The sequence below is a fragment of the Asterias rubens genome, chromosome 18, assembly GCF_902459465.1.
Source record: "Asterias rubens chromosome 18, eAstRub1.3, whole genome shotgun sequence".
NCBI lineage: Eukaryota > Metazoa > Echinodermata > Asteroidea > Forcipulatida > Asteriidae > Asterias > Asterias rubens.
The window spans coordinates 5,405,968-5,420,799 of NC_047079.1; the positions used below are offsets into that span (position 1 = coordinate 5,405,968).

General features: G+C 37.9%; 2 protein-coding genes across 2 annotated transcripts; both read right to left on the reverse strand.

Annotated features, from left to right (window-relative positions):
- Positions 1-1,827: 1,827 nt before the first annotated feature.
- LOC117302556 (caltractin-like) lies at positions 1,828-5,605 on the reverse strand. Its single transcript, XM_033786531.1, has 5 exons — positions 5,389-5,605; positions 4,432-4,580; positions 3,323-3,430; positions 2,636-2,739; positions 1,828-2,277 (listed from the first exon to the last, which is right to left on the reverse strand). The coding sequence occupies exons 1-5, from the start codon at positions 5,500-5,502 to the stop codon at positions 2,105-2,107; spliced, it is 648 nt and encodes a 215-aa protein (XP_033642422.1). The 5' UTR covers positions 5,503-5,605; the 3' UTR covers positions 1,828-2,104.
- An 876-nt stretch (positions 5,606-6,481) lies between these two features.
- Positions 6,482-14,760, reverse strand: LOC117302344 (tRNA pseudouridine(38/39) synthase-like). Its single transcript, XM_033786259.1, has 13 exons — positions 14,411-14,760; positions 13,705-13,862; positions 12,784-12,877; positions 12,047-12,239; positions 11,228-11,333; positions 10,878-10,938; positions 10,497-10,556; positions 10,222-10,295; positions 9,462-9,579; positions 8,771-8,894; positions 8,128-8,185; positions 7,249-7,451; positions 6,482-6,561 (listed from the first exon to the last, which is right to left on the reverse strand). Exons 1-13 carry the CDS (start codon positions 14,471-14,473, stop codon positions 6,491-6,493), a joined length of 1,383 nt encoding a protein of 460 aa, XP_033642150.1. The 5' UTR covers positions 14,474-14,760; the 3' UTR covers positions 6,482-6,490.
- Between the last annotated feature and the right edge of the window lie 72 nt (positions 14,761-14,832).

The following is a 14,832-nucleotide window of genomic DNA, read 5'->3' on the forward strand; positions in this document are numbered from 1 at the left end:
ACCCTCCAATTAGCGACACATGAAGCCGTGAGTATACCAGGGCAAATAATATCTTCCAAACGTTTGGGGTAAAAGTAATGCGGATGAATTTAACAAAAAACAACTCGGTTTAATAACCTGTACATTTTAATATCATTATTCATACTTAAAAAAATAGTAGTTTACACTTAAAAACATAAACATGTAAAAACAAATGCTGTAAAAAGTTAAGCTTAAAATACCAAAATATAAGTTAAATTATGTTCAGTATACTTGAAAATTAGTTTTGTATTGAAATGAGGATTAAATTGCCTTCATATCGTCAAAATCGCCTGTGCATAGATGATATTTAAAAAAAAAACACAAATTTAAATGTAAAAGTATTTTGATCAATTTGGCAGAAAGTGACTGTTGACATCAACCTTCTTTATACAAACAAACTGTTAAGCTGTGGTAATGCTGACTAGTAACTTTTAACAAAGACAATTTCACTTTGTGTGTACATATCGTCACAGTTCAAGTGAACACTACATGTAAACCTAGGCTCAAATTGGGGGGGGGGGTATCTACAAGACAGGAGGACTTGTACTTGAAGCTAAGAATCTTCATTGGGTTTTTTTGCAAGACCAAAATCAAATTGAGAACAAAGTTTTGTCATCTCAATTTTGTTTTTGTATCAACACACACTAAAGAGTAGATTTATATTTCTTGTTTTGTTTTATGGGTGATACCTGATTCCAACTCGACATTAGACGGCTGAATTGAAAAACAGAAAGTTATACCACCGGATTTGTCCTGTTTACTAGAATCACTGGCCTCCGGCCGGTGGTCCAGGTTCAACAATTTTGAGCCCCACTAACTTGATCTTGTTGATAAGTGAGGATGTATTGGAGTTGGCAGAACAAAGTAAATGAACGGACAACATACAAATTCATGTGAACATTCTTTTACACTGTAATTCCAGCTTGGATACGTCAAACAGTTTCCTTTCTCTATGGTCAAAGAAACCCTGTTAATCAATATTTCTACTGATGTAGAATTTGTACTACATGTATGTATGTATGTACATCATTTATTTATTATTTGTCATGGTTTGCATTTTTAATTTTTTTTATACATACTTGAGCAAAGTGTCTGTATCTTCAATTTAAGTAAAGTTTATTTGAAAATGTGTACTCTAACAAGCAGTCACTTTCATTTCCTATTTTTTTCTCATTGCACCTCTACCTTGGTTTAAGAGCATTATTGGCAAGTTTTAGTATTTAAATTAACTGCCCTAAAGTTTGAAGGCAAAGGATTCAGCTGTCGATCTCACCAAACTCTTCCTAACTTAGGATTAATCTAAGGACTTGCGAGGAGTTAAGTTCCGTATTCAAAGACGTAGGACGCATTGAACCCATCCTAAGTTAGGCAGGGGGTTACTTGTCCTAACTCGAGATAGGATTAATCCTATCCGTTTCGTGAAATCAGCTGCAGGATTGGTAATCAGCTAAAAACAAGTTGAACCCAAACTCTCAAAAAAATACCAGTGCCCAATTTTATAGAACTGCTTAAGCAGAAAATATTGCTTAACAATTGTCAGCTAAGCAGAAATTAGCAGGATACCAGGCACATATTGTACATGTGATGTGGTAGTTTGGTTGGTAACCTTTTTCTGGTAAGCATAATTTTGTTGTGCTTAGCTACCTTGTGCTTCAGCAGCTCTTTGAGAGTGGACTCAGAACTTGAGTCCCAGGGCCCAGTTTCATAAAGCTGCTTAAGTGTAAAATAATGCTTAACAGTTTTCTGTTTAGCAGAAATTAGCAGGTCACCAGTCGAAAATTGTACATGTGACAAGCTAGCATGGCTGGTAAACTTATCCTGGTAAGCATAGATTTGTTGTGCTTAGCTACTTTTTGTGCTTCAGCAGCTCTTTGAAAGTGGACCCAGACAGTTTTCTGCTTAATAGCAGATATTAGCAGGATATCAGTCAAGAATTGCACATGTAAACAAGCTAGTATGGCTGGTAACCTTATTCTGGTATTTTTTTGTGCTTGAGCAGCTCTCTTTGAACCAGAATTGAGTCCAGTGGACCTGACTGCTCGGCCACCATGACATTACCATCATCCTTATACACCAGACCGAGTTAAAACAGATTGGTTTTCAGCATGACGTTTGTAAACTCCTGGAGGTCTACCTCGTTGTCCCCGTTCCGATCTGCTTCTTCGATCATGTCTCGTAATTCCTGCTCGGTGAATTTGACCCCCGCCTCCTTGCAAGCTTTCTTTAAGTTATCCAAGGTGATCCTCCCTGTTCCTTCTGGATTATACCAAGCCAAGAGAAAAGAGAGAGGGTACATCAGTAAAACTTAAGTGTTGTTTTTTTAAGGCACTGGACACTTGGTTATTACTCAAAATAGCTGTAAGCATAAAAACTTATTTGGTAACGAGCAGTGGAGAGCTGTTGATAGTATAAAACATTGTGAGAAACGGCTCCCTCTGAAGTAACAAAGTTTTTGAGAAAGGGGTATTTCTTCACCTAAATATCAGGCCTGAAGTCTCTTTTTTTTTTTTTGGCATCTGAAAGAACAAACATTTGTGCAACAAGCGCATTTTTCTTTGAACTTGCACAATTCAAACCGATGCCTAGTGGTATATTCTATTGTTACCATACTCACCATAATCAAACATTCGAAAGCCTTGCTGTATTTCGGCAAATACGTCTCTCGCCGTTCCCTGTCTATCAATAATAAACTCTAGGAATTCACTGAAGTCGATGGTCCTGCAAATTATTAAAAAAATTAAAGAATAGAAGACTCAATCTACCGTTTGCCCTTTCTGATATGCACCCAATTTCTGAGCCCCATTGATTCCTGTATAATGTGTTTAGCCGTTCAAAAATGCCAGTATTTCCCAAATTATGTAGAAAGTACTTCCTTTGAGGCTTCTGTGCACCATCAAGGCAGATACTTTTTTTTAAACTTATCTCAGAATTTTCACTTCACGATTCCAAACAAAATCAACGTTTACAACTGTTTACTCCCACAACTCCAACTACAGTCGACTGGTTACAACAAGATCGCTGGGACTGGCCAAACTACCTTTATTGTAATGCAAATGTTGCTATTGTCCTATTAGAGGACAGTACAACGAAACACAACCGTCCGCCATGTTGGGGGTAAACATGTGCTTACACGCGCATTGGTGCGTAAACACGTGTACCATCCTTTTGTGTACATTTTGACCCCCAACATGGCGGACAGGAGACGCGCGTGTATGCGCAGTGTTCATTGGGTCTATACATAAAAAAAAGAGAATTTTAGACAACAAATTTCAACTAAGTATATGCACATGTATAGTCTTACCCTGATCTATCCAGGTCCATATCTGCTACCATTGCACGTGCCTGTTGCTTCGTCAGCTTGAACCCAAGAGCTCTCATAGTGTTCCTAACCGCGTCAGCTTTGATCATACTGTGACAACAAAATTAAGTTTTTGACATCTTAGAGGCAAAGAATACCTTTTATTTGTTTTGTTTTTAAGCTGTTTGATTCTACCTCCATGTTTGTTTTAATCCTTTATTCTTGTTATACAATAAAACTACCCCCCCCCCCCTATTTTTCTAAGTTGGCATTTGAGCCTCGGTTGGCCAAAAGCACCAAATCAAGTGATAAGAAGGGCATTCAGACTAACTTTTTAGTAGTTTCTTCAACCAAAAATACTTCAAACAAAGGGTTTTTGCCTTGTATTGATGTGTACCAGGACACTTGGAAGTAAATAAAAAAGTGGAAAATATATCGATGTTATGAGATACTGCCAAACTCTCATTTCTATCTCCATGGCTAAACTTAACTGATTTAGGCTATTGAACCAGTTCAACTGTCGTCAATTGCCACCTACTGCTGGGGCTCAAACAGGGCTACGCCCCCTCCCTTCACAACCAACAAGGATGTAGGCAAGGGCATCATTCACTAGGAGCCTGGCTGGTATAGAATAATCCACTACCTTCAACAACATTTCAAAACAATTATGGTTTTAGTGTCTTGCTCCGAGTCCTCACTGGAATTCAAACCCACACTCTGCTGCTGACAGCACCAGAGCTTGGGTATGGTGAAACATACTGCTCATAGTCACGACACATAACCAATTTTGTCTTTGCAAGCAAGCCAGCTAACTATTTTTTTTCGACCTCCGCCCCACTGAAAGAAAATTAGCTTCCATATGTTCTCCCACCAAAAATTGGCCTTGTCACTTTTTAAAATGAGTTCCTAGTGTTTTCGTTGTTAATGTTGTGCTGGTTAATGCTTATTATCAACTCGTTTTTCTATATTCTCGCTAAAATGTATTTTTTTGATCAAAAGTGGCTTATTTTATGAACTTGTTACAATTTTTATCACACGTTTTTTCATCGAATTTGTTTTGAAATAAACCATTTCAACACATGGAAAGGATTGGAGGAACTTGCAAAATTTACCCATCGCTATCTGCAAAAGCATCAAACACTGTTTTTAAATCTCGGATCTCGTGAGGTGTTAACTGCTGGAACGCTTTGGCTGAAATCTTTGCCCCAAGGAACTCTTTGGTGTTCAGGTCCACCTTTTCTCCAGTCAAAACAGATTTTAACTGCAAAACAAGAAAGTGTAAACAATGGCAATTAATTTGTTAATGTATGAAAGCCATTGGACCCTTTCGGTTCAGAAAAAAAAAAAAAAATCACAGATTTACAAATAACTTACAGGGTTTACAGAAGGCAATGGTGAAAGACTTCTCTTGAAATATTATTCCATGAAATGCTTTACTTTTTGAGAAAACAGCAAAACAATATAAATTCTCGTTAACGAATTCATTCACAAAAACGACTTTGTGTTGATAAAAAAAAGGTTCCAATCATTGACATCTTGGGCCAAGACTAATCAATGTGAAAAAGCAAGATGGCGGCCGACAGTTTTGCTGCTTCGAGATAATTTTTTCACGAGAAAAAAACTAAAATTTTATTCCGAAATATGACCTAAAACTTACGTGAATTCTCTTTGAGCTGATACTTTACAGTTCTGTGCATCTTTTGGATTTTAAATGTATTGGAGGAGTTAACAGCGAGTTGACGGCAAGTAGTAGGACCCCTCTATTTTTAGTAAATAAGTTCTAGGCCTATATAAAAACAGTATGTATGAAAGTTGCATGACGCAATTGTGTTTTTTTTCTATTTTTTGTTATTGACACACGATGAGCTGGTTCCAAGCAAAAAAAAACATGACAAACACTCCCGAATCGTGGTGCCAGGTACAACAACAATCATAACAATGCACAAACAAATTACCGTTCTTTATTAAAAGCACGCAAAATAGTTTTTTGTTCACCGACACTGACAGTCAATACAAATTACAATAGATATGAACAACAACAAAACATCATAATTTACGGTAAATTTTACCTTCTCCTGGTACGAGGCGCCTGTTGAAGTACTCTGTCCAGCTTTCGAATTATCCCCTACAGCTGTCTTAGATTTGCTGCGTTTCTTCTTAACTTTATTCGAATCTGACGACATGATAACAACTTGATTTTTGATACAAACTTTTAAACTTTCTGCAAAATCAATCAATCGCGTGAACGTTGTGTATACAAAACCACGGTGACCAGAGATAAGGCGTTTGTTGCAGTTTACTACCTCCAGTAAATATACATTTGACCGACCGGCCGTGGAGGGCGTTCTCTATCTTTCACAAACTTATCGGCCTATTAGTTGCATGACCCCCAAAAAGGTCTTATTCAAAGTAAGAGATTTTGACCGTTTTAGTGTGGTACACCCATCCAACCTTCCCTGGCTGAAATTCTCAGTTCGATTTTTACACGGTTAAAAGAGTAAAACAGAGCATAAATAAAAGAGATGACACAGTTATTTTATGGTATCAATGTTTTATTTAAATTATGTTTTTACCACTAGAACTAATATAAAAAGGTTTTAGAAGTTGGCGAAAAGGTAGAATGCAAACTTCTGTAAAAAAAAAAATGCTGCAAATTCTTGAGATAAAACTTTCTAGTCTGTTCCAGACACTTAGTCCCAGGGGCGCCTGGTCAAGTTTAGCTTTGGCTCCGGCTTGCGCTAGGCTAAGCTAAGGCTACAGCTTAGCTAGGCTCAATCAAATTTTGAACAGTGTGCTTGCTATATGGGGCTTCAAACAGGCAGACAGATCCCAAGCCAAAGTGGTGGTTTTGAAAACCTTACCTAATATTTTTTTTTATAAAAGGCACATGGACCCTATTGGTAATTACTCAAAATAATTGTTAGCATAAACGAGCAATGGAAAGCTGTTGATATTATAAAACATTGTGAGAACTGGCTTACGTAACGTAGTTTTTGAGAAAGAGGTATTTTTTGCCTCAAATATTCTGACCTATTTTTGAGAAAAGGTTTAAAAAGTCTAAATGTTTTGGCCGGTCATTTATATAAAATAAAAAAAAATAAAAAAAAAGCCCTCCTCTTTCCCTTTTTTCAAAAAGTCAGAACGCTAAACATTTTTTTTTGGGGGGGGGCCTTATTCACTAGTATCTATGGTCTCTATCCGTCTCTTTTTGGTGAAGTGTCGGATGCGGTCCTCAAGGCTCTCTGTCAAAGGAAACCAAAAATGAAACACAAATAATTACAACAGATAACTTTTAAAGATACTAAACAGTATTGGTTTAGCTGACAAGATGGTCGTTGACAGTGTTCATGTTTTGTGGTGTACAATAAACTACCGCTCATTGGGAACAATCTGCCTTTAGATATTAGAACTGTCTCTGCTGTCAATGTCTTCAAGCATCGCCTAAGGACCTATCTTTTTAGCAATGATATTATGTACAAATTTTCTTGAATGAAACTTTACCACGTTTCTGCGACTTTTTATTATTGACACAATAATAACAGGCGGTTTTTTTTCAAAATTTGTGGGTTCTTTTTAAACACTGATGGTTGAGCTCCCTGTTTGCTGTATTTTGGGATTAGTACATTTGCTTTTTAGTATTGTAAAGCGCTCAGTTACTAATTTATGTTATTTATTTTAAATCTTTAGACATACACAATAATAACAAGTTGGACAGGGGCTGTCAAGGTTATACAAAAGTATCAAAACTGTCATCTTGAGATGTGTTAATCAAGACCCCTGCCACTCTGCCAGCAAAAAAGGAAATTATATAATATAAAAAGGAGAATGCACTCAAACACTATTTGATGTTGGGCGCTCTATAAATCCTGCTTATTATTATGATTCTGTTATTGTGTGATCAACTATACACCACTGTTTCATTCACTCACCACACACTGGCCTCTGCAGGAGTGGTTTGTACGATTTAGACTTAGTACCAAGCAGAAGGAAAGCAGTTTGATTTGTTATTATTGGTCTCAGCGATGCATCCTCCTCTCTCTGATTGGTTTGGTCCTGTCCGGAGCTCTCTGTCTTCAGTGTTTGAACAGGGGCACTCTGGAGTCCATCCAGCATTCTCTTAAGAGTAGCCGTCCTGGGTAAGAAATTCACAGTGATTAGGCTTGTGATTTTTCAGGATTTTCTCAAAAATCTCCTCGATCCTTCAAATTTCCTTGAAAGAGTGTAAAGAAATCGTCAAAACCCAACAGGTCACTTTTTTCTTCTCCCTTTGAAAGGAAGTAAGAAGCAGTCCGCATTATGTCCTTGTGTTGTACACAGTGTGTGAACCTCCTGAGGTTCTGTGGTCTTTGCTACTTTTTATACTTAAGCAGTTTTGTGAAATTAGGCTGGGCCAGTTTCATGAAGCCTGTAAGCACAAAAACTTGCTAAGCACAGAAGAGTATTGCTTAGCAGAAACAAGTTACTACCTTAAGTTACGCGAAATTTGCATTGTTGTTGCTGCTGCCCGACGCATTGTTGCTTAGCAAAGACATTATTTAAGCAGTGTTTTTTGCTTAACAGCTTTATGAAATTTGGCCTGGGTGTCTGAACCAGTTGACTACAGAGCCTTCTCGACAAGTAGCTAAGGCCAGTTCGATTCCTTATGTGGTGTATCGTGAGACAAAGAGTCTTGAGCATCGGACTCAAGTTAAGATGTTCTGATCAGCGATTTGTGGGTTTGAGTCCCTGTCTTGACACTTGCAACACTGGCCTATGTTTTAGCCAAAAATTTGCAAAAAAACAAACAAATTTTAAGAGACAAGTATTACCTTACAACATTATGAGCCCACATGCTTTGAAGTCGAGAAATATTGTGCTTCTGGTCCCCTGAAAAAGTTATATAATAATTACTAAATTAACAAAGCACTCACTTGATGACCGAAGCGAGAATCGATTAAAGAAATCTTTGATGCCATGACTCAACTGGGAGGTATTTGTGAGACAAAATCGAAAAAGTAGTAGTTTTTGAGAAAAAGGTAATTTCTCACTCAAATATTAAAAGACTTCGAGCCAGAAGCATTTTTTAAACATCTAAAAGCACACAACTGTGTGCCACAAGTTTTTTTTTCCTTTCATTATTTTCTTGCCACTTAAGACCAATTGAGCCAAAATTGTTCACAGGTTTGTATTATTTTATACATATTATTTTGGGATACACCAAGTGAGAATACTGGTCTTTGACAATTACCAAAGGTGTCCAGCCATCGATTTCACCAAACTCTTCCTAGCTTAGGATCAATCTTATGACTTAGGACGAGTTAAGTTCCGTATCCATAGACGTTAGGTCGCATTGAACCCATCCCAACTCGGATAGGAATAATCCTAGCGTTTCAGGAAACCGGCTGCAGTGTCATTAAAGGAAATCCCACATAATAATAATTCACTGGTTACACCCAATCCGAATGATAATACCTTGCTCGTAAATCCAGTGAATTCCCCGGTAGGCGCAATCATAAAGGACGAGCGGATACTCGGACGCCATTGAATATTGAGGTTTACAGGGCTGGGTCTTCACGTCTAGCAGTCTATCAATTATCTAAATAAAGAAACAACAGGTGGTTTAAAGCCATTGGACACTTTCGGTACGGACAAAAAACAAAGTTCACAGATTTACAAATAACTTACAGGGTTTACAGAAGGTAATGGTGAAAGACTTCTCTTGAAATATTATTCCATAAAATGCTTTACTTTTTGAGAAAACATTAAAACAATATCAATTCTCGATATCGAGAATTACGGATTTATTTCAACACATGTCATGACACGGCGAAACGTGGAGAAACAAGGGTGGGTTTTCCTGTTATTTTCTCCTTCAAAATATGCAAAACAACATTATGAACCATAATATTATTTGGGGTCTTACAAAACTAATTATGAAAAGGTGGGGGATTTCCTTATGTTGATATTCATTAGCCCCCACAATACAAGTGTACTAGACAAATTAAATAAAATCAGGAAAAAAAGAAAATAACCGTCTGAAGGGATTCAATACCAATTTTAAAAAAGGGACAACATTTTTAAAATGGTAAAATAAGTTTTCTTCTTAAATCTGGTTTTTACTTTTTTTCACAATCTGCTGTGAAGATAAAGTCAGGTACCCTACCTCGGGTTGCTCCTTGTGTTGTCCAATCAGGAGCAAGATGGCAACCATACATCTGACTTGGTGGTACAGGAAGGCTTGGCCGGTCACTGTTAGCTCGTACATCTGATACCCATCATCACTGAATGAGTAAACAGATAGACAGGAAGATAAAATAAAACAGACAAACAGACAGATAAAGTACAACAGCCTGCTAAGAATATCTGGTTTCTTTTGTATCTCAAATGACATAGTGTTGCAGCCAAGCGAGTTTTCCAGATTCAAGTTCTGGGCCGGATTTCAAAGAGCTGCTCAAGCACAAAGAGTAGCTTAGCACAGCAAAATTATGCTTACCAGAATAAGGTTATCAGGCAAACTACCATATCACATGCTCATTTCTGCTAAGTGGAAAATTCTTTATCTGCAAATTTGTTTCTGCTTAAGCAGCTCTACGAAATTGAGCCCATACATTTGACTGACTTGGGCTACCGACCCAGACCAACTGCCACCACAGGAACATTGCCACCTACTCCAGGGGCTGAAATCCTTCAGGATTTAGGCAAGGGTATCATCCACCAAAAGCCTGTCTGGTAGAGCAGTACGCTTTAGCATCCACACTTTTTTGAACCAATTATGGTTAAGTGCCTTGCTCAAGAGCACAAGTGTCCTGACTGGGATTCGTACCCGGACTCTGCTGCTGATAGCACCAGAGCTTGGGTCCGGTGAACTAGACCGCTCGGCCATGAAACGTCACAATAATAGGAGAAGATTGCTGCAGACTTACCGGCTATCTAATTCTTGAATGTCGATAGAGAGGATCGTACGCCAAAAGTTAACAACACCATTTCCAACATCCATCTGAAACCCCAAAAAATGCAAAACTTCTGATTCTGTTTTAGTATTATGGGCATTATTGCAAATCCTCTCATTTCACTCGATCTGTTTCAATAGCTCAGCAAATAAGACACATGCACATCAATTTAACTTTCATAAATATTTCACATTTTTAAGTTTGAAAAGGGGAGTTTTAGCAAAGGCCATTTTTGGGGGGGTTCTTACCTTGCAGAAATTACGAAAGTCATGATCGCCGACATACTTTTGTGCGGAATTTCTCATCAGCTGCAAAGAAATGAACAGATGAAAACCCAATTGAGTTTATGAGATGGACGAGCCAGTCCTGTGGATAAAGATTGAACGGTTATGTCCACGCAGGAAGAATAATCTGTAATTGGAAAACACTCAAGACACGTATCTGACAGTAACATTTCTCAGATTCAAATTTAGGGGCTTAAAAAACCTAATCTTGTTTTAATTGCCATACATTTTAAAAGTGATTACCAAACTTATACCATCGCTGCTTAAAAAATTCTTCTTTATCCAAAATGCAATTGTCACATCTTTTTTTCTAGTTAATATACTTTATTTTATTGGTGTACTTACTTCAATGTCTGAATCCCCTCTTGGAATGAAATACTTGTAGGTTCTGTATAGTGCACTAAACCTGAATCAAAAAAATACATTCAAGAATTCAGTAAAAGGCGGAATTAAACACTCAAAACATTATACTGGAACATTTATGCACACGTCTGCATGCTTCCTTTTTGAATCGGTAAGGGCATCAAGGCATTTCTTCCTTTGTAAAGGGCACCTCATAAGGAAGTTGTAAGAGCATTTCAAGGACACCAAGGCAATGACCAGGGGGCATGCAAGCAATTGCCTTCGATGCCTCCATGAAATATCAGGCCTGTACGTGTTTATGTATACTAATGCCTAATTTTTTTTCTCCGTACCTAGCATCAAATTTTGGGTCGACTGGCGTCCAGGCTATGCATCTGATGGTCTCTGGTAGAACCCTGTTTAGAATGTGTGTGTATTCAATCTCAACTTCCTTGTTCCCTGAAAATATATCAGCGAGGGTCAGTCGTTATTATTTCAAAAGAAAAAAAAACCTTAAAATTGTCTTGATAAAAATGTTACAGCTCATGATTTTATTTTTAACTCTAAAATTCTCAGTGGCCAGAAATGGATGACTTTGTTTGTAAATCTCTCAAATGTAACTTGAAATAAACAAAAACTTACACTACTTCACGATGGAGTGAATCAACATGTACAAAAAGCAATAAAAACACTATGGATCCAGAATGTGCAATAAAGAGTATACTATTCTGTACAAGGAGAATTTTAATTCTTTTCAATTTATAAGCAATGCTTCGTGCAACAGGATTTGTTTGTCCATCCAACATGGATTTTTGTTTTTCATTCAGCGTGATTCTTTCCACAGGTGTTTTTCCGTAACTGCGAATTTCTATTTTATGAAACACGGCAAACTGCGGATGAGTATGGGAGAAGGTATGTGCACAAAATATCTGGAAAGAGTTCATAATTTCATGTACAGCCTCAGGCTAGACCCAGTGACTGGGGCGCAAATTTTGACATTATCGGTCATCTAGGGGACCGATGTCAAAATTTCGTTAAAAAAAACCTAGCGCCCCAGTCACTGGGTCTAGCCTCAGGCCTGCTTTGATCCCGACGACACAGGGAAGGAAGTCTAAGACTTTAGAAACTGGAAAAAAATAAAATAATAATAACTTCACATACAACCACCTCACCTGATCTCTCTTGTGCTGTGCCATCGATGGTCTGAATGACCCCTGACCCCTCCAGTAGATTTGACCTGAGGTCAATAGAAATGACCTGACCGAAGGCACTCACACCTTTGTCTGTGCGTCCACAGCGAGAATAGTTTGCTGTCTCCCGGTTCTTAATCAGGCGAGTCTTCGTCAGGGCTTGAAATATTTCTGCCTGATTAGGGAAAGCAAACATTTTAATTTATCAATTTAAGGAATCATTTTTGTCAACCTTCCTACTTTCCACGATTACTGTGATGTCAGGTGAAACTTGTAAAAAGAAAACTTTATAAAAGAATTCTTTAAAAGACAACTTTCAAAGACAACATTTTTGTTCCTGAGGATAAGGCCAGCTCTTTTAAGAGTAGCAATGCTATTTTCATTTTGAAAAGGGCACTTCCATTGGACATTTCCATGGACATTTGGAAACTTTTGAAGGGGCACCATAGGCTGTGGCTTCAGTGTAATGGGAGACTTTCTGGGACGATAGAGGGCAGCAGACTTACCGGGTAAATCCATTGTTCTCAGAATTATGCGCATGTTCAGAACTACGTAAACAATGGAAATTTACCCGGTATGTCTGCTGCCACCTAGCGTTGGAAAGTCTCCTATTCAGGCCTGCGCTCCAGGGGGGAGGGGGGGGGGGGGTTCTTTCCTCTGATTGTTATCAGCTTGATTATCAACTTGAAAAATACAAGGCATGCCTTACAACTTATTACCTCAACTGTGTTCTCCGTGTTTTCTTGGCTTGCAAATCCTTGATAGTCCCACCCAAGGTAGGCAATTCTCAAAGCAACGTGACGTTTGTTGTACCTGAAAATGATCCATAAAGATAAGCTTAATTGTAACATTAAGTCGTGATACTATAGAAGTTCTCCTTAACGCTCAGACATGCAACTTTCTAATTGAAAAAAAAGAGAGGAAATGGCCGATCATACTTTACTTTTGTATCGTGTTTTCAGTTCTCTATGGCACTGTTTTGAAAAAAGAGAAGAGGAAATCAGCTGCCCAGTGGAACAGTTGCACACGTGTAAGCCATAGTTGCCATAATTGTAAACCTTGTTCTTCTATAAACTGTTGTGAGGATCAAGGGTTTTGATTATATGGCAACTTCAAAGCTGAGTTAATAAGACAGTATAAGTACATTTACTATCATTCCATGGACAAAGCAATTGTAAATTGCTTAAGGATATGAGGGGCACCAAGGCACTAACCAGGGACATGGAGGTAACTGCCCCTGGTTGATCAGAGCAAGAGTGTACATGTATCTCCACCATACAAAGTATCAAATCGTACTCATGTACTAGACCCAGTAACTCTGTTTTTTTTACCTATGACGACTGCAGATGTCAAAATTTAAACAACAAAAGAGGAGGACAGCATCCCAGATACTGGGTCAACTCAAACATTGCAAACCTTACTAAACTGTAGACCCAGTAACTGGGGCGCTGTACTCCTTTTTTGTACTATCGGGCGACCCGATAATGTCAAAATTTTGAAAAAAAAGAGAACAACGCCCCAGTTACTGGGTCTAACTACAATGTTCATTTACAAAACTACATGGTTTTACTGCAAGTTTCAAATCCTACATTCGGATTGAGATGGATTAAGAGGGATCAGATTGATAAAGGCCAATTTACTTGGAGAAGTCGAAAGGCCTCTGTGTTCTTTTCTTTTTGTATTTTCCGAGAGACTCCTTGGTGCTTCCACCATCTGCATTTTTCTCCTCCTCAAGCTGCTGAGATTGCCGCAATGATGAAACTTCCGTCTTTAATTGCTGAATCATAACGAGTAGCTCCTGCAAAGGGTTGGAAAAGATGTCTTGATAATAATTCACTGAATGATTTAACATTTGAATTGCCATTGATCGTACGGCCAAATATCCTTCTGGGGGCCAGATAAACTTGTTAAGCAGTAGTTCTGCTATGGTAAACAGCTTCATCCAGCTTCATCATCATGTTATGACATTGGGCTCTCCCTGGTCACAAAACTAAGTTTTATAAAAAACTTTAATTAAAAGTAGACCCAGTAACTGGGCCGCTAATCATTTTCGAAATTTTGAAAAACAGGGATAATGTCAAAATTTCGAAAAAGGAATACAGCGCCCCAGTTAATGGGTCTAAATTAGTATATTAGTAACAATCAATACAAACATTCAAATCATTCTCATGGTAACTAGAGAGAGGAATATTACAGTCAACACAGACGTCGGGCATGTCGGGACGATCGAGTTCACTTCATTGTTGAAGAAGATCAATTTCAAAATCAAACAAACTGTCGTTATCAAAAAAAAAAATCAATTTCAGTTTTTCATTCAATTATTGATAAAGAAATAGTATAGAATACCTCTCTTGACTTTCCACTGAATGTTTCTCTGTCTTCCTGACTTATGCTTTCATGTGATGCCATGTTCAATGTTGTATAATAAATAATATTTATGCAGACGATTCCACAGTGCTGTGTGAGTGTGTGCCCATTTGGTAAACAAGTTCGGTCATCATGCCAGGGGGGCTGCCATCTTGGATTACTTCTCAAGAGCACACAGTACTTGAACACGGGGGACTTAACTTAGCGCAATGTTAAAAAGATGAATGAAGTTCCTTTTTACAGAACAAAAACCCATACTATTTGAAAGTTATTCAGTATCCCAAAATGTTTAATTGATTTACTAAACGTTATTACTACACTTTTCAAATACAAAATATAAAAAAGTTTTGATCTGGCTTGAAAACCCCTGTACTTTGAAAATGGTATGACCCCAAACGTAA